The sequence below is a fragment of the Chenopodium album genome, chromosome 16 (genome assembly GCF_948465745.1).
Source record: "Chenopodium album chromosome 16, dcCheAlbu1.1, whole genome shotgun sequence".
Lineage (NCBI taxonomy): Eukaryota > Viridiplantae > Streptophyta > Magnoliopsida > Caryophyllales > Amaranthaceae > Chenopodium > Chenopodium album.
In genome coordinates, this window is record NC_137849.1 from 8,026,079 (window position 1) to 8,046,304 (window position 20,226).

Below are 20,226 nucleotides of genomic sequence, written 5' to 3' on the forward strand. Positions count from 1 at the left end.
TTCTTAAGAGACTATACAATATTCTACAATCACTCCATCTTTGATTTTCCCCCCTTAAAAAAAAAAAAAACATAAATCTAAAAATATAAAAAGGTTCATATTCCATTGACCTTGAGATCAGTTTTTCTGTTACTCCATTGTTCTACACTTCTACTATTCTCTACTTCCATAACTAAAATCTCGAACCACCTTCCTTACTCTTCTCCCTGCTTTTTTTCTCAGGTATTAATTTCAACATTTCTCAATTTACTATTTTTTTCGACTATAATATTTATTTTAATCTTACGAATCTGTTATATGAAATTTCTATTAAAAAACCTATAAATTGTACCCTTAATTTTAGATTGTTTCATTTTTATATTAATTCATTCAATTGGTAAATTCTGTCGTTTTCATTTGATTTTACGGAGTATTATTTTATAAAATATGCTGAATGATTGTCAATTATTGAATTTATTGATAAATTTAGCTACTATATAAGCATAATGCTAGTTTCTGTGATTTATTTATTTATGTTATCTATATTATTATTATGAGTTGTTTTGTTGCTCTTCGATTTTCTGTTAAAATTTGTGATTGTTGTTTGATTTTTAATTGTGTAGGGTTTTAACTATCAATGGCTTGTATTTCATCAATGAATAATGTATGTTTTAGTAATATAAGTTCACATATTTCGCTATCGAACCGAGTTGAACACCGGCAATTGTGGCTGGGAAGACGTATTAGTAGTAGGAAGAAGAGATTTGGAGCATGTAGGATTGTGGCCGAGAATTCGGATATTGATTTTAATGATCCTGATTGGAAAACTAAGTATCAGAAGGCTTTTGAGTCTAAGTTTAATTTGCCACATTTGAAAGATATATTGGATGTGAAGCCGAGGCCAAGTACTTTTTCCCTTATGAAGAGGTGATTATTCGTTCTGATTTACTTCGATTATGATTGACACATTCTCGAATTTCATGCATAAGAATGCAATAGATTTGAACTTTGGCTAGTGTACTTTGGTTTATTTTAAGTTGTCTTCTTGATGCATTTTTTGGTGGTGATAGGGAAGGTGCACGTTGGGCGGGAAAGGAATACATCACTGATAATGCTGAAAAACCAAAGGATCGGAAAAATGATTACGTTGACAATGATGATAGGACGCTGCTAAAGGTATTTTTTTTCCCCTCTTTTTAGTGAATTTTTATATTTGGAAGCCATTACATTAAAATTCTGCTAATTACCTACATCATGAGTGATAAAATTTCAAAAACTGGCTTTCGAGGGGTCTTAAATGGTTTAGGAACCCCATCCATCTTTGGGGATGTTATTTGCTTGGTTTGTTTTGTTTAATCTATATCATTATTCAAAAGTAGTGTGGTTAGAGTTGAGCAAATGCTCATTGTATAAATCTCGTTATTTTTTTTAATTTGAAATGCAACGATGATTTGCTAATATCTTTAATAACTTCAAAGCTTACTATTATACTGGTAATATGAAATCTTTTTCGCGTTTTTACCATCGCTACTCAGGAAATTTAATTATTACTTGACTTTTTTGTAAGGTTATCAAATATGCCTCACCAACTTCTGCTGGAGCTGAGTGCATTGATCCTAATTGCACATGGGTGGAGCAATGGTAAAAATTATGATTGTGCAATTTATGTTTTGTTTTTATCTTTCCTTCTTTTAATTATCTGTTGCCTGCTTTGAATATATTACTCATGTAATAAAAAGTATGAATTTGATTATGTATACATAATTCCATATTCTTGCAATCTGCTAGGTTACTAGATTTCATGAGCTCCATGGTCCGATCTTGAAATTTTCTTAGTTAAATCTTACCATGCTGCTGAGTGCTAACAAATTATTTACTGGGAAACGTGAAGTGCGAAATATATGCCAAAGCCCCTTTGTGGATGTGATAGAGCTATGTATTTTCTTGTCTAATATTTGTGTTTGTGTGTATCTACATGTAGGTCTCATTCATCATGCTATACTAGGCTTTTGATAAAAGATGTGCATTGTGTGTTTAATATGAAACAAAATTACTAATGATGGTCACGCTCAAAGGAGAATAATACAGGATAGCTATAAATTCTCTAATACTATGTGATTTCTCCTGAACATTAAAAAAAAAAAAAATACTATGTGATTTGGCTTAGGCTACAGAAGTTTCATGTTTGCAAGGTGGAAGCTAAAGAAATGAAGATGTTATGGACTTATGGTGCATTTGTAGTCCATACAATTACAGTTAAAATCAACAAGGGTTGTAAGAGAAAGAATTGGCTTTTAAACTGCATAAATCAGTGAGACATACATTAAATGGTTTAGACTTTTTAAAAGTTTTCTTCTACTGCCCTATGAAGATATGTGAAGGCTGGTGTGGATTTTAGATATTTGAGGCTAAAAAATAAATTGAAGGAAGAATCGAAACATGACCCCATTAACTCATTAAGGCCCCGTTTGGTTTAATGTAAAACATTTTCAATGGAAAATTAGTTTTTATGGAAAACATATTTTCAAGGAAAAGCACAATTGCAAATTAATTTTCCTTTGTTTGGTTGCATATAAGAAAAGTTCAAGAAAAATAAAATATAGGAGTGGAAATGTAAGGATGAATGAGAGGGAAGTAAAAAAGGAGGTAAGGAGGAGAGAGGAAAATGTGGCTTTCCTTGTTTTGTGAAGGAAAATGTTTTCCATCATTAAGGATGAAATTTTCCACCCTTGGAAAAATTGTTTTCCAGCCCTTAACAAACCAAACGAAGGAAAATGGGAAAAAAAAAAATGGAAAAATCACTTTCCATGAAAACATTTTACATCAAACCATACGGGGCCTAAGTGAGGTTTCAGAGGATGATCGTTCTTTCTCCATCCGTCTCATGGGATCTTAAAAACTTACACATCTCATTAGAATCATCTATTGACTAGTCAGCATCATTAGGCAGGGATATGAATATTCTCCTCCAAACAATTGCAATTTTTATGTCTTTCATTTATATTCCCAAATACTAAGATTTTCTATATTCCTTAATTTAACTAAATATATGTGCTATAAATCTCCATTACATCTCCTTTTGTTTAATGAGTTTTAAAAATATACTAGATTTGAGGAATTCTGCATTCAATATTCATTCTGCTCTGAAAATTTTGTAATGGGGTTGCTCTGAAAATATACTTGTACTTGTGGTCACTCCAAAGTGTTTGACTCTAATAGTCAGCCAAGTTTGAGCAATCAAAGACCTATCCTTACCTGATCAAAATCGTTCACATGGCATAAATTTTGAAGGAATCGAACTTTGTTCACCTCAATGCTATCAACTTTGCATTGAGCGCACAAGCTGCTTTGCTTGCTTCATTGGTTAGCCATAGACTCAACCAAGGCATCAAGGCATTACTGACCCTCAAAGGTCATCAAAGGATTTCTCACCTTTGATCTGGACTTTTTGTGCAAGGATAACATATATCTGGCCACAAGAATATCGTTCTCGGCACCCATTTACCTCTATGCGCAGTCCTTAATCAAGGCAATGGCAGCACTTGGCCATGCTCCATGGCTTATTCATGGTTTTGCTACACCAAACCCTTCTCAAGGGTGATCCGCGATGTCCGGCATTAGAGTCATTCCCTCTATGCCCTAGACTTCTAGTCTAGCATGGGTACAACGCCTTGGTTGCTAGGATGCTCGACGCCATCCCCCTCTAAACCAAGAGTTTCCCATAGTTCAACTAAGAACTTTGACATTCGGATCATGGCCCTGGATGACCATGCGCCAAACCGCTTGAGACTTACGTTGCTTTCCTTAGCTTGCTTACCTCTCCAAGTTAAGCTTGCAAAGTTAGAACAACTTCGTTGATGGGTTGCATTGGGAAGGGTCTTGCCTTATTACACGCACTGTTCCTTCGACATCCCACCCATCACTTTAAGAATCGGGGGTAACCCCAGACCAACTGCCAACCTTAGTAGGGTGTCTCTCATTCCGGCCGGAATTCTCAAAGTTCTAGATGTGATTCGCAAGGGACCTTGTTGCTTTTAAGGACTTATTATCCACATCCCGCACTATTCACTTGCATAGTTTCAAGTCAGTTATTATAGAGTGGAGTTGCACCCGGTGGACACATCCGGCTTAATAGATTAAGCTAGTGAGTTATCTCATAATACAACATGACCATGAAAACAAGCAATGTAATAAACCGAAAGCATTCTTTTCATTAATATGATAATTTACATAGTGCATATTTACATATGAAGTAAACATAAACTAAACAGAAATGAAAAGACCACACTATAAGCAACATCTAATGTAAATAGATAGAAACCCTCACAAAGGATATTCTTCGGCCTTAAGGACCAAAGGGACCAAACTCCGGTTTGAGTCGAGCGTACTACAGGGTCGTTGGGTTGTACTCGAGCGACCCACAAGTAGGGTTGTACTCTGGTTATGGTATCACCATGTTCCCCTGATCGTCGCTAAAGCAGTACCCCTTCTAACTAGGTGAGCCCTCGGATTTGGCTGCAGCATCATCCACTCCCTCATTCTCGGAGTCACGGAGTTTGATCGCTTCCGCTTCCTTGTTTGCTACCTTGATGAGGTTGGATTCTTGTGCCTGTTTCTTGGACCTCTCCTTCGGGACAACACTCCCCTTGTCTACCTCCACTGTTGGATCCTCGATCCAACCTCATGCATTGGAAACAATAGCATTACAAGGCACAAAATTAGTAACGGGTGCCACTTTCAGCTTCGGGGGAGGAATGTGTGAGATGAAGTTGCTACTAACATCCCACACCCGGCTGCACCACTTCTCTATGACTTCCGCTTGGCGGTCATCCATGGATAACATCTCCCCGGCCTTCACCTGGTCCTACCACGAGGACCAAGCCTTCACCTGGTCCCACCATGAGGACCAAGGATCCTGAAGGTTGAACCAGAGCCTTTTACGATTCCCATTCACAAGGGACTTCAGTTGGTTAAGGAACAACCACGGGTCACTAGAGTACAACACCTCACCCACTAAGTCTCCCAGGTAAGTCATTACCCTAGCATACAAGGGATCCTCATCAAGGAGGTCTTCTAACTTCCTTGTAGGCTGAGAGGTGCTTGTCCTCGGTGACTTCGAGGATGAGGGAGTGGATGATGCTGCAGCCAAATCCGAGGGCTCACCTAGTTGGAAGGGGTACTGCTTTAGCAACGATGACGGGAATATGGTGATACCATCACCATAGTACAACCTTACTTGTGCGTCGCCCGAGTACAACCTACCGACCCTGGAGTACGCTCAACTCAAGCCGGAGTTTGGTCCCTTTGGTCCTTAAGGCCGAAGAATATCCTTTGTGAGGGTTTCTATCTATTTACATTAGATGTTGCTTATAGTGTTGTCTTTTCATTTCTGTTTGGTTGATGTTTACTTCAAATGTATATATGCGCTATGTAAATTACCATACTAATAAACATAATGCTTTCGGTTTATTACATTGCTTGTTTTCAGGGTCATGGTGTGTTATGAGATAACTCATTAGCTTAATCGATTAAGCCGGATTTGTGCACCGGGTGCCACTCCACTCTATAAAAATTGTCTTGAAACTACGCAAGTGTAATAGTGCGGGATGTGGGTAATAAGTCTTTAAAAGCAACAAAGTCCATTGCGAATCACATCTAGAACTTTGAGAATTCAGACCAAAATGGGGGACACCCTACTAAGGTTGGCCGTTAGTCTAGGGTTACGCCCGATTCTTGAAGTGATGGGTGGGATGTCGAAGGAACGGTGCGGGTGATAAGGCAAGACCCTTCCCAATGCAACCCATCAGCGAAGTTGTTTAACTTTGGAGAGGTAGGCAAGCTAAGGAAAACAACGTAAGTCCTAAGTGGTTGGCGCATGGTCGTTGAGGATCATGAAAATCCGAATGTCATAGGTTTTGGTTGAAGCGTGGGAACCTCTTAGTTTAGAGGGGATTGCGTCAAGCATCTAAGCAACTGGGGTGTTGCACCCATGCTAGACTTGAGGTCTAGGGCAAAGTGAGAATGATTCTCACGCTTAAGGACGACCCTATAGCAAGTCCATGGATAGACCATGGAGCATGGCCAAGGTGTCCTTGCTTTGCTAAGGGCTGTGCATAGAGATGATTGCGTACCAAGAGTGATGTTCTTGTTGTCTGCACGAAAAGAAGGTCCGAATCAAAGGTGGGAAATCCTTTGATGACCTAAGAAGGTCAGGGTTACCTTGGTTGCTAGCCAAGGAAGCAAGCAAAGCAGCTTGTGTGCTCAGTGCAAGGTTGGTAGCTTGTGTGTTCAAATGTATGCCATGTGAATGATCTTTGATAAAGTAAATATGAGTCTTTGATTACTCAAACTTTGCTGATTATTGGAGTCGAACAATTGTGGAGTGTCACAAACGTTGCTGCGAGCAACACCATCGTTGATACTATGCAAATCACCTTGGAATTATACTCCATGTGTGTGTGATTTGGGATGTCAAGAGAGTGGTCTTGACTACGATCACCTAATACTTGGATGCTAATCAAGGAACGTTGCTATGAACAGATGGAAATATAGTTTATGAAAGTTTGAAAAATTAAAAGAATTCTTATGTCCATGGGCATTACTATGACTAAAGGGGTCAAGCGTGAAGGATAACCTAGAACATGTTCACGAAATGAGTGGTGTAAGGTGGGACTTTATTGCCATCGCTTCTTAGAGAAAGATGAGAGTTGTTGAGTGAATTCAACAAAGAAGAGATACCATGGTAAAGGAATTGCTCAGATAATGAGCAGGTCTATGGACCAACAATCAATGTGATTGATGTGATTGATTGTGAGGCGGTTGACGATTGCTGCCAACGAAGCCGAGGTTAGCCAAAAGCTAATGAAAGTCTTGGTGATAGGGCTTGCATGTGAATCCCCGGGCACATGAGCACTTCCAAGCAAGTGAATGACAAGGTTGTGCCATCACTTTCAACCCAAAGTTATGTTAACCCGAGCGATGGGTGACCTTTGGAAGAGATGTGAACCATCTCATAAGAAGCTCCATGTGGGAGCAACCCTATAAGATTGTCTTTGTAGAAGACGAAAGCAAGTCCAAGGAGTCCCGTGCCGACTTTGAAAGGGAATATTGGACAAAAGGGTTTATCAAAAGGGACTTATGATGTCGCTTAGTACACGGTGCTACGAGGTAGTCCAACTTGGTGTACTGTTAATGAGGCAAGTCGTGAGAGGCACGATAAATCTAAGCAAGGGAAAATCATAGTCCAAAGATGATACTAGGGAGTATCATTGAGGTTAATTTGGTGGCTAGCAACCTCCTATCAATGAGAATGGGGTAAAGCCCGGATTAAGTGAAAGGGTTGTGCTTGGAGAGCATAGATCGAGTGGCGATTTTCCTTCTTAATCTTTGACAAGGACGTCAAACTCATTTTGGTGGGGGAGGTTTGTCACAGTCACTTTTGGTCGAGCTAGGCTAGGCCGTCGACCACCCCGCATAGGTACGTAAGGCCTTCGGGATCTAACTTGTCTAGGCGAGCAAGTGCACGCTAGGTTCGAAAAGGACGAGTCATGTGAGGCTAGAATAGCTCACTACTATGTCTAAGGCTTGTGAGGTTATCGGGGATAACCCCCAAGTGCTTAGGCCACGGTGCTAGTAGAGACTTGATTAGCTAGGCCTTGGGCCTTGGCCTAGGGCTAGCACGCGCGCGCGCGCACCAAAAGAACCTCGGAGTGTTTGGATGAGCAAAACTCCATACCAACCTTTGATATTTATTGAGGGGACTTATTAGGATCCTAATAAATCATACATGGCTATAGGGCCAAGGTTGGGTTCAAGGATCGGGATTGAAAGCCCATTATTGTGTTACTGTCAGTTGGGTGTTCACTAGTATTTCCAGGCCAAAACAAAATAAAGCTCTATAGGGGGCGAGTGCTCATTTAAGGGGTCTGACCTAAGGGTGGCCCTATGGCTAAGAGCCTTTGGCATAGTCTTGGACATAGGATGGCCTATGGGGACTCTAGCACACTTGAATAGCTATGGTGGACACTCGATAGGACAAACCGACTCGGTAGTCCAAACTAGGGTGGATGTGGGGTGACTAACAAGGGCCTATGGCTTATTACTATGCATGCTAGCTAAGTGGTACTGTAGATGGAAATGGGAGTCAAGGAATGACAAATATAAGAGATGAATGGTAATATGCTTTAGAATTTCTGAGTTCTATGATTGCAATTTGCTTCAAACAGATAAGAATGACATAGGAGTTGTGAATTGCTCCCTACTTGAGAATATGTAATTACTTGAAAATAAAAATGAATGGAAGTATTGACCAGAAAAGAGAGCTTGTCCCACATTTTCAGGTGGTACCATGGTAGCATGATGCTTCATAAAGATTATGATCTATGACATAAAAGGTGAATAAGCATTAAACAGTAACTTTTTATTTATTGGACATAAAATGGGAAGCAACTATGTTGGTTTCTGAAGGCTAGATTCCCTTCTGGCAACATATGCTAAGGACTTAATTAATCCGGAGATGTATGCATTTCATCAGCTACACTCTTATCAAACTTGTTTATGTATACAAAAAAAAGTGCCCTTTTCAGCTTACTTGAACAGCACCTGTTTGTTTAATTCATGCTGATCATGTTTCAAAATTGTAGACTTCATCTTGTTATCAAATCTTATGGAATTTGTGGTATGGATGCTATCTCAATGCCTTGTACCATTCGACTGCTTAACATTATTTTCTCTTTCTCATTATTGGATTAGTTTCAATTTTTTCAAATCAATCTTGCTGGCTGAAGGTGACCCATCATATGGACTTGTTAGGGTAAATCATGCTCAGTCATAGTTTTAACGAGTAGTAGTTTTAACAGAATCTTGATTCTTTTCAAAGAGTTAAGGTTTTTTCTTTTGTTTTACCTACTACTTGAATTTTGGCAAACACCTTTTACCATCTTATCCCCTTTACCCTTATTTTTACACCATTCAACTTTCTCTAACTTTCCATTTTCTTTAACTCACCCACTTTAACTTACCCTTATTTTTTTTTTTTTTTTTAATTGTTACTTATTTATTTATTTATTTTTTACTTTCTTACTCATCCGCTCTCTTTTTTAAACTTACTTAGTAACAAGAGTCGATAGTTTTTATTACTCCCTTCGATCCTATTGATCTTCTCGTTTCCCTATTTGGAAGGTTCAAAATGTTCATCTCATTTAGAATCTTTCCACATATGGTAAAGAATTCCCATCAAATTTCCTCTATAAATTTGGTGAATATGCCAAAATTTATACCTTTATCTCTTTTCTGTACAATTTTCTAAGCAACTTTCACTAATTGAATTTTTTCATACATGATTCCAATTATTAATCATCGTTTTCGGTTCTCTCTTATGAATCATCACATTAATTACCTTGTCCCTTTTTTCCTTTCATTTTTTTTTTGTTTTGAAAAGTTGGACGATATAATGTGAAATTTGGAATCTCTATTATTTTAAATTGATACTCTATTATCTTAGTCCCCGATTCCAAATGGGAAGAACAAAAAAGATCAAAGGGAGTAAATGAATAGTTCTTATAATGTAAATAACACGATTAAGAAAAACAATTGCCAACGTCAACATTACTCCAATGCCTCAAATGCCTTTCGTTTTCTGGGAAAGGGAGATTAAAATCATCAAATCTACACAACACCTCCCTCCATGAAAAAGGCTATTTCCAATTGATCATTGACTTAATGTGCAACTAAGATTTTTTGCTTCTTAATTTAATAAACCATTTGTTTAGGGGGCTGCCCAGGTTTATCAATTTGATAAACAATTGAAGTTTATCAAGGGGTAAAAGCGTCATTTTCAGTTGATAATGAAGGGTGTTTATGTAATTTGATAATCACAGTTAACTAGCTGCTGTTATTGTTCCCATCTTCATCTTCTTCGTATACTTCCAGCCATTGCACAACAATGGAGACTTTATCTCTTCCCCACCCACTTCATCTTCTTTGCCTCTTTCTTCAAGTTGTTGATATGGAGATTTCGCCAACCTCAACTACCACCATTTTCGGCGGCTTCGCCACCGAATTAAACGAAAACCCTAAGATAAAAGGGAGAAATTAAGGGTATGGTTAACCCTAAAGGGTATTTATTTATCAATTGCTTGTGAGCTTTTCTTCCCCCATTGAAATCTCCATTGAAGTTGGTCTAACCTTCTTCCTGAACAAGTGGATGTTTGTGAGTTTCACTTCCGTCAAATAATGCCGTGAAGAGTAGTATTTTGACAGTTGTACATAAGTACTACACTGAGTTTTTTATTATATAAGCTCAAATTTCAAGACCAAATATTTACATAATTGCCATTTGATAAACATGTCTTGTTTATCAAATTGATAAACTTGTATTTCCTCTTTGTTTAGTCCATTATTATCAAAAAGCCAATTAATATTAAATCATTGGTTGATTCCAGTGAAAGTGGACCTGGAAAGAAACAAAACATAATTTTAATTATAATCTACTACACTAACTTGGGAAACCCAAGAAAGTAACATTAATGAATAAAGTTGCAGATGGAAAAGGTCTGCAATAGTGCTGCTTACAACAGAAATGGTTATTAGGAAAATGTAGTTTAGAAAGATAACATGGCTCACTAGATTATGATTTTAGGCTTGGGTTTCCATGGCACATGAGACATGAATGTGAATATCTTTCATCTATTTACCCTCTTTAGCACTGAGTTTCATATTTAAACAAGAAGAATTAGCCAATTATGAGACTCAAGTCCACCCAAACTTACATACTAGATTGCAGAATAAGTTTTGTAATTCTTAGAAACAAGGACTTCGTTCCAGTGTTAGTTTTGTAATTTGGAAGTTACTTATTCCTTCAAGTTCTTTGATGCTAAATTCTTTTTGTTATTTTCTTTTTTGGGGTTCCTTAAGACTAGAAAATTAAAGTTTCTATTGAGTTTGATAGTTCACTCCAATTAGTGAATTGTCGATCATTCATTTTGGTGTCTTTAGCATATCTTTTTTCTCTATCATATATCCAACACTCACTCTACAATGTATTTCTAAGTTTTTGGTGTTTTTGCTTGCATGAGTTGAACTTGTTGTCTGGAATTGTATGTTATTTTAATTATGTATTTGTTTTTGGCTTAATTAGTTGTTGCTTCCCGATAATTGGGGTAATTTCTGCATAGATAGTCAATTGTTGTTGCTTGGGTACTAAATTTTATCATTTCTCTAGGGTACACCGTGCAGGTCCACGTAAGGATATATACTTTGAGCCTACGAAGGTGAAAGCAGCAATTGTAACCTGTGGAGGCCTTTGTCCCGGTCTTAATGATGTCATAAGACAGGTTATTGACTCTGTTACTTTCACTGATATATAGTCACATGCTAGTGTTTGTAAGTTTACAAAATGTGTCCGGACATGTTAAATACTTTAATCTACCCTGTTATTAAGTTTTTCTTACATGACGTCTTAATTTACTTATTATGTGGTCCTCTCATCAACTAGTCAAATTTTCTCTTGGTAACATTCGGTGCCCAAAAAAATAAAAATAATCAATCGAATGGACTCCTATCTACTTCGTCTTTCTTTGCAGCACTTGTGACAAAAAAAATTCAGTGTATGTTTCATCAAGTATGATGCAAGTAAGAAAGAGAAGCTTTCTCTAATCCAGATCTAAAGGCATATGCAACTGCATGAATTTAATTCCTCCATCCCTATTTTATTTTTAGATTGGATAGTATATTTTTTTCAAACAAGGCCCTCCTTGCTTGTTTAACCTTGAATTCATTGATGCCATGAAACAATTCTATGACCCTGCATATTGAGGCTTTGTTCAAAGTTTTGATTTTTTTTTCCCCCCTTTATCCTTGTAATTAGTTGCAGACCTTCTGAGTCCAATTGATTAAAATTGGCATGATCTTTGCCTATGTTGACTTATGGATTTATATTATTTTAGGTTAGTTTTGATGTTTAAGCCATCGTTAAGTTCTGCCCTTCAATCAGCGTGTCAACAAGTTTTGGTCTTTTTTTTCCTTTTTCTTTGTCAATTAATTGCATACCTTCTGAGTTCAATTGATTAAATTGGCCTGATCTTTGCCATGTTGGCTTATGGAATTATCTTAAATTAGGCTGGTTTTGATATTTAAGCCATTATTAAGATCTGTCCTTTTAGCTGCTTGCCAAATTCAAGGTTTCTTTTTTTTTTTTTTTATCCGCTGCTTTTGCTTTGGGCTCTGTCTTCCTTGGTGGTGCCATTCTTGATGGTTGCCAATCGACTGATATTTTTTTTATTTTTTTCTTTTTTAATCTTTTTGCCAAGCTTCCTTATGAAGCTTTGTTGTTTAGTTATTTTGTTTGTTTTTCCTTGTTACTGCTTCTTTTTTCTTTTGTTGTATTTTATTTTCTAAGGTTTTAGTTGTTTGGTCATCCCCTGAAATAGGGAACCATCAAGTTTAATACTTAAAAAAAAAAAATCATAAACCTTATTCTATTTATCTTTAAACATCATTAAAATCCTAATAACATGTTCAATCTTGTTGTATCAATCTCAGACTGCACTGCATTATGCAGATTGAGAGATGAATAGTAAGAGGCTTGCATGCATGAGTTTTTCCCTTCTTAAACCCAAAATTCAAATCTGCAAACAGCTGGCAACCTAATTGTTACCAACAAAATAGAAAAAATTGAATATAAGACATGGTTGGTGCAAAGCAACATTGATCACGGAAACTGAAGTTTAACCTGACCAAAATGCCTAGTTTTTTAATAACCAAAAATTGTACTATTTTCAACATTGTCATCCTTAGCTTGTAGTTTTGGTCCTCATTTAAGTTCACTTTATACGCTGTCATGTTCTTGAATAATCAATTAATCAAGTGTAAACATACACCCATGCCTACAACGCGTGGAAGATGGAAGGGCAGTATGTAGTGTAAAACTATTACCTTGTCTGGGAAAATGTGAAGCAGGAACTTAGTGTTCTCAATTGGGAGTTCTTGTCTATTAGTCTTCTCCAGGCTTTGCTTTTGAAGTTAATGTTGACTGTAAGATCTCAGATATGATGAATCTTTCACTGTGCTTTGAATATGTGTAGCAGTGATGCAAAAGTAATGATGAATGGGATCACATATCATTCATTACTGGGCTCTTTCTACAATTAGTAGCTGTAGGACCTTTATAGTCTACTTTTACTGAAAATCTTTATTCTGTGACTGAACGTGTATGTCTTACCTTCATGTATGATGCAATAAAAATTTCATAGGTAATGTCAAGTTAGCGTAAAGGAGCTTATTATTATAGGAGATGAAGGATGCAGATGAAAATGAATAATACTTTCGGGTAAAAGCTTTCAGTTGGTTGATGATGTGGAAAATGAGCTTTCCTCTGCCATTTTCTATCTAAGGAAAATGGCCCATAATCAACAAGTAACAAAACTTAACCTGGGAACTATTTATGATGGACCATGCTCTTTTGCTGTTTTTGTTTTACTTTGAGAAAACTTTGCCTCAGCATTGTATAATGCCTTTCCTAATCGTATTCATTCTTCCGACATTTATGATTGCTGCACTTTTGTATTACAATATGCAATAGGGCGCTCATTTGTTTTGTACTTATGCAGATATTTTTAACTCTGGAAAGATATGGTGTTCAAAAGATATTTGGCGTTAGATATGGCTTCCGTGGATTTTTTGATCCTGAACTACCTATGAAGAAGGTTAGACTAATTTTCTGGGTCGGTTCTTCTTATTCCATCAATAGTCTTATAGTAATATTTCAGAAAATCCTCAGCTTTCTCGTGAGCACGTCCAAGACATCAATCTTGAAGGTGGAAGCCTTTTAGGAGTATCTCGTGGAGGTGCCAGTATGAGCGATATTGTAGATAGTATAGAGGTATTCTAATTTTTAACCCAATTATGCTCTCCTTTTTAAATCTCCAGGCTTTTTTATATTAAGTGTTGGATTTGTAGTGTAGCTCAAAGATAAAATAGTAAATATAGTAATTTTTATCATTTTCAGGCAAAGGAGATTGACATGGTTTTCATTCTTGGTGGCAATGGTACACATGCAGGAGCAAATGCTATACATAATGAGGTATATTTGATAAGGATACTTTTTTTAAATATTCAAATTAAGATAGCCATTAAATTTAGATAAGTAACGTATGGGTGTGATTTTCATAGTGCTTCCTCTCTATGTACAATTACAGAAAGAACTTCTTAGCTTCAGCAGTACAAGTAATTTTGTATATTGCAGTGACTCGTGTCTTTTTAAAACTAAGTATAGATCTTATGTTTTTTAGTTGACATCATTTGACTTTTACACTATTCACACAACACTCTTTGACTCGCTTTTTTGGTTTATAGATATGATAAAACATATTCATGTGGGATCTTGTTTGAATCATTGTATATTTATTAATATCCACTTTTTATAATTTTACAATGTTGATAATTAGAGATATTAATCGTTAAAAACATGTGTTGATAAGCGTGATAATAAAATGGTGTCAACTAACAAAAAAAAAAAAACAGAGGAAGTATATGAGTACTAAACAGTGCCTGTGTAAAAGCCTTTGGAGCACATTATTAGATACCTTTGCTATGAGCACAGGTTTAATTTAAATGGAACAAGCAGAGCAGTGTCTCAGTAAAATATGCTGTAGTTTCCATACAACAAAAACAACAATATCTCAATCTTAATTCTAACACAAGATCAATTACATGAACCAAGATGTCATCTTTATAAGTCACACCTGCGAATTCTTCTCTTCTCTCACTTTTGCTCAATGCAATATGATCCTGAAGATCCAACCTTATGATTTCTTATTTAACCACTTCCATCGGTCATCTTGTGTACCCAGACTTCTTTTAGTGTCTCCATCCTTCCAACTCCCCATTCCGAAATTGATGGTTCCTAATTTTGGCATTGGATATTTCCAAATTAATGAAATGAATTCTTGTTCATCTGATCCTCATATCTGTCACTCCTGCCCAATTGTGAATCTCTTTGCTGCAGATTACATCTCTTCTCGAATTTTCACTCACCCTTCTTATTTGCATATATCCACTACATTTATCTTCCAAATTAATTTTTGGAAATTTTGCAAAAAACCACCTTTTATAAGCAGTTTTTTGCAATAAACCACCTTATAAATTTTTTTTTTTTACTAAAACACACCTTAATCAAATTTTTTTTGCAAAACCATACCTTTATGCCGGAAAATGGAGTCAAAACCCTATTTTCTGGCGTTGACTACCCCAACCCCACCCACGAAACCTCCCCCTCCCCAGCCCAATTCACGAAATAACCCCCTTTATCGCTCCACCCACGAAACCGCCTCCCCCCTTCATCCCCACCAACGAAATCAAACTCCCTTCTTTCCACCACATCGCGAAATCTGGAATTAGGGTGGTTCGAGTGTTAATTTAGGGTTGGGGGAGTGCGGCTAGGGGTGTCGGCACTGACAGTGGAGGGGAGAAGGGTGGCTAGGGCTATAGAGGAGGGTTTAGGGTGGTCAACGTTGTTAAAGGGGTGTGTTTAGGGTGGTCAACGCCGTTAAAGGGGTGTGTTTAGGGTGGTCAATGTCGTGAAAGGGTGGTTTTGTGGGTGAAGTTGGGGAGAGAGGTGGTTTCGTGGGTGGGGCTGGGGAGAGAGGTGGTTTCGAGGGTGGATTGGGGTAGTCAACGCCGGAAAATGGGGTCAAACCTCATTTTCCGGCATAAAGGTATTGATTTGCAAAAAAAATTTTGATTAAGGTGTGTCATTGCAAAAAAAAATTTATAAAGTGGTTTCTAGCAAAAAATTGCTTATAAAAGGTGATTTTTTGCAAAATTTCCTTAATTTTTCTTGAAAGCTCATTATCTCAATCCATTAGAACAACAATTTTATGTAACTCTCCCTTCTTCCGTAAAGGCATTTTGTTATCATATGCTCCTATTATTAACAGCTATCTAGCCTAGATCTTTTAGAAAATCATTGCAGTTTGGTGCCTCTATGTCTCTACTACATTAGGCTTCATTGTCCTTTGAAGTTGTATAAATAATGGACACTCTCCTGGTGATTCAAGAAGTACTATAAGTTATGATGGTGTACCCTAGAAATATCACTAGTTAAATATAGTATATTGTTGGTAGTGGCAATCTATGGCAGCATCACGTATGCCATTGTAGATGCAACTGCTGGATACTAGTGGGGGGTTTTTTTTTTATTATTAATTAATTAATTAATTAATTAATTTTTTATTATTATTATTATTATTATTATTATTTGTTTAATTTCATGCAGTGCCGCAAGAGAAAGCTGAAGGTCTCAGTTATATGCGTGCCAAAAACTATTGATAATGACATACTTTTGATGGACAAAACCTTTGGATTTGATACTGCAGTGGAAGAAGCGCAGAGAGCAATCAATTCTGCATATATTGAGGTCAGTTGGCATGATTACCAAACTGTCCTCTATAAATAACCTAGTATCTTTTTTGTGATATGCTGCTTGGTGTTTTCTTTCATGTTATGTGTTTGAAATTTAAGTACCATTTTGATTATGTAGGCACATAGTGCATATCACGGTATTGGCCTCGTGAAACTGATGGGAAGAAGTAGTGGTTTCATAGCCATGCATGCATCACTTGCTAGTGGCCAAGTTGACGTGTGTCTAATTCCTGAGGTGAGTTTCATGGATTTATTTTTTGTCTGACCTTTGCTGTCTCTCCCTGCAGGCTTGTTAATTACAAGCATTATTTCTTTTTCTCACACTTGTGGGGTCTGGCTGAATGGTATTTTTATGTTTTTGCAGGTCCCTTTTACTTTAGATGGACCGAATGGTGTCCTCCTGCACTTGGAACATCTTATACGAACAAAAGGGGCAGCCGTAGTTTGTGTGGCTGAAGGTGCAGGACAAGTATGTTTTTCAAATTGGTCATGTCATTTGTCAGTGAATCTGTCATTATATCAGTCTTCATTGAATTTCAGGTCATAGTAGAGAATCAATTTTTTCTTATTTTTTTATTAAATGTGTTATGATGCTTGTTTTGGATCTTTTGGACGGATGGAGTTCCAAAATGGATAAACATCAATCTAGTGATTGAGTTGTTAAGACAAGTGCATGTTTCATAAAATGTTTTTCACCCCTCACCACTTTTAAATCCCAACATGCAATCCTGATTTCTGTTTATTCACTAATTTTCTAGGAAGTATCGTGTGCAACCCTTTTTTGCCAAATTTTAGTCATTTTACCATATTAGTACAAATTAGCTGGTAACTAAACCTAGTTATTGGGCGGGTCAGGGTTGGTGCAGGTTGGGTCAGAGGGTCACATTTTTTAGGGCCAAGTCAATGTGGGTTGCGGGTCAATAGCAGGTCAATAATGGGCGGGCCAACAAAGTATCAATTAAAATAAATATTGAACAAAGCCATTATTAAGTATATAAGAATACGAAAATCTCTATTTAATTTTTTTTTACATTTATCTGTTTTTATATCTATTAAATTGGACAAATATTTTGGTACTATATTGACCCTACCCAATAACGACCCTGTTCATTAAAGGCCCTATTTATTAAGAGTCCTTTAGGCTTGGTCCTGCCCCTATTATCATTGGGCTACCCTGCCCAATAACCAAGTCTACTGGTATTGTGGTAACACCTTTGCTTTACAAGCAAGAGGTTGTGGGCTCAACCGCTCAAGTTCAAGTCCTCAAAGAATCATTTTCCCAATGAGAAATTCTTCATGCTTTCTATTTACCTTACCTTTAATATAAAAAATAAAAAAATAAAAAAAAAAAAGAAAATGAAAAAGAAAAGAATAAAGTGGTTTCTATTGTTTGTATATTGAAAAATTTTACGGTAACCTTTCCTGGTGCAAAACAAAGGGCAAAACAGGTGTATCAATAGCTAATAGCTAATCTTAAATCTTAATGGGACTATTTACATGTGAAATGTCACTGTCCACTGCTACCAGTCTTATCAATGGAAAAAAAGATTTATTTGATCAGTAATTTAATTTATCACAGTAGAAAACCAGCTAGTTGAGTTTCTCCAGCCAGAATTTCCTTCAGTTTGTAGAGTAAACAAAAATAATTAGTGTCACTGTAACTTAATCTATATTAATGGCTCTATTCATTTACAGGAACTGTTGGCTGCACCAGATCTTAAAGACGCATCTGGAAATGCTGTTCTTGGAGATATTGGAGTACATTTTAAAAACCAGGTAATCTAAGTATATAATTTCTCTGCGCTTGTTTTTTTTTTTTTTCTTTAATGTTCTTCATATCCCTTTTTTGGGTAAAACCTTCCTACTCTCTTTTTGCTCTTGCCCATGAGACCATGACAATGTAACTACGAATACCCTGACATGAGAAATTGTGAACATTTCCACAGATAAAGAATTATTTCAACGAGAAGGGTCTTCATTCTGATGTCAAATACATTGATCCTACGTACATGGTCCGATCAGTACGTGCAAATGCTTCTGATGCCATATTGTGCACTGTTCTTGGCCAAAATGCTGTAAGTTTTCTATATTTGGTTCTATATATTTATATACATGTCCGGTTTTAGTTATATGAAGAAAGTAGGCTTTAAGGAAAAGATTTGTTTTATGACTTGCACCACAAACAAAAAAGGCTTAAAAGCTTCTTACATACATACTCCCAGGCGTTCACACACACACTTGCGCATAAAACTTCAAAAAGGGCGTTCACCTTCAGTTAGTATTATATGCTGTGCAGCTCATGTTCTCTGAAACTTAGATAGTCGCTAATCAGCTGTTGGATTACAAGCTCCCGTAAACTGATTCTCCAATAAATCCTGGTTTATTCAATTTTGGATGTATTCTTTGAAAGAAGAAAAACAAAAGGAAGAGTATGGCCAGTCAAGTTAGATTTTTCTAATGAGCCCTAACAATTTATAAATAGTTCAAGTGGTATAGTATGTATCTGCTTCGGTATTTCTGAAGGTAGTTATTTTCCCATAATAATTCCGGTTTTACTTTTTACTTCCGTATAGATCTTTTTTTTAAAAAAGCATGTCTAGCACAGGACAAGTTTATGTTAAGACTTGGATTTTTTATTATGAGTTATAGGGTGACTTTTGTTCTAACTGATTTGAGATAAATTAATGTGAGATATTGGGTTACTCAGTATCTGTCATATAAAAGAATTTGCATTTCAAGGGATCTTTGACTGCATGGATATGTGGTTTGTATCTAAACTATCTGCACCCTTATAATAGAAGAAAATCGTTAAACTCAACCTTGAAAACAACCTCTATTGTACCATTACTCCATATAAGATAACATTATAATGAAGTTAAAATCCTGTTTGCAGGTTCATGGTGCCTTTGCAGGGTTTAGCGGAATTACGATGGGAATTTGTAACACTCATTATGTGTACCTTCCAATCACAGAAGTGATTCATGCTCCTAGAACTGTTAATCCTAATAGTAGAATGTGGCATAGATGTCTCACTTCCACTGGTCAACCAGACTTCTCGCCCAGGAGTTGCTGATCGTTCATTCATTTGTCGATACAAATCATACTATAGTTGATTTTGATGAATTATAATTCATTCACGCCTACAGGAATATCAATCTGTGCGGAAATATCAGTTGAGTGATGCAATGAGTAGGTGTATTGATTTTTTTGTGGTTATTCTTCAAGGTTTGAAGAATAATCTCACTTGATTAGAACTGCAGTTACTGCAATGCGATGTAGTCAATCTTTGAACAATGGTAACAAATTATACGATTAATAAATGCCATGAAATTATGTTTTCAAATAAAACAAATACTAGTTTCTCTTCAAAAAACCCTAAAATTTACTCTTCTCTCTCTTCAAACCTAGTCACCATATTAAAAACTAGAGGCTGTCATCGATTTTTATCCATGGTAAGCTCCAAATTCTTCTTTAATTTAATGTTTTTATCCAATAAACATCACTATCAATATGGTAATAATAGTTAGTCCCTCTATGTAGAATTTTGTCAGTCTTTTCATGTAGGGTTTAGTATTGTTTGTTTGTTTATTTTTAGTGAGTGTAGAGATACAAAATTGAAAGATCCGTTTTGCAAATTTGTGGAATTACAAGTCTGTTGGTATAGCGGTTCAGATCTAGAAGATTCGTCTTGCAAATTCGCAAATCTTACCACCAATCGAGTTTTATCACTTCTACGACTATACATCAATGGAGCTCTGTCAATAACGATGCAAAGACATCTAAAATTATCCAAGAGCAGTTCAGAAGCGATATCATTAGTTTAGGGAT

The 20,226-nt window shown here is 36.5% G+C and overlaps 1 protein-coding gene across 1 annotated transcript; it reads left to right on the top strand.

The window, feature by feature from the left end:
* The first annotated feature begins 56 nt into the window (after positions 1-56).
* On the top strand, positions 57-19,735 carry LOC145584830 (ATP-dependent 6-phosphofructokinase 5, chloroplastic-like). Its single transcript, XM_081641621.1, has 14 exons — positions 57-222; positions 603-906; positions 1,050-1,155; positions 1,547-1,620; positions 11,201-11,312; positions 13,587-13,682; positions 13,757-13,858; positions 13,985-14,059; positions 16,253-16,393; positions 16,517-16,633; positions 16,763-16,867; positions 18,094-18,174; positions 18,345-18,473; positions 19,292-19,735. Exons 2-14 carry the CDS (start codon positions 617-619, stop codon positions 19,469-19,471), a joined length of 1,608 nt encoding a protein of 535 aa, XP_081497747.1. The 5' UTR covers positions 57-222; positions 603-616; the 3' UTR covers positions 19,472-19,735.
* Positions 19,736-20,226: the final 491 nt, after the last annotated feature.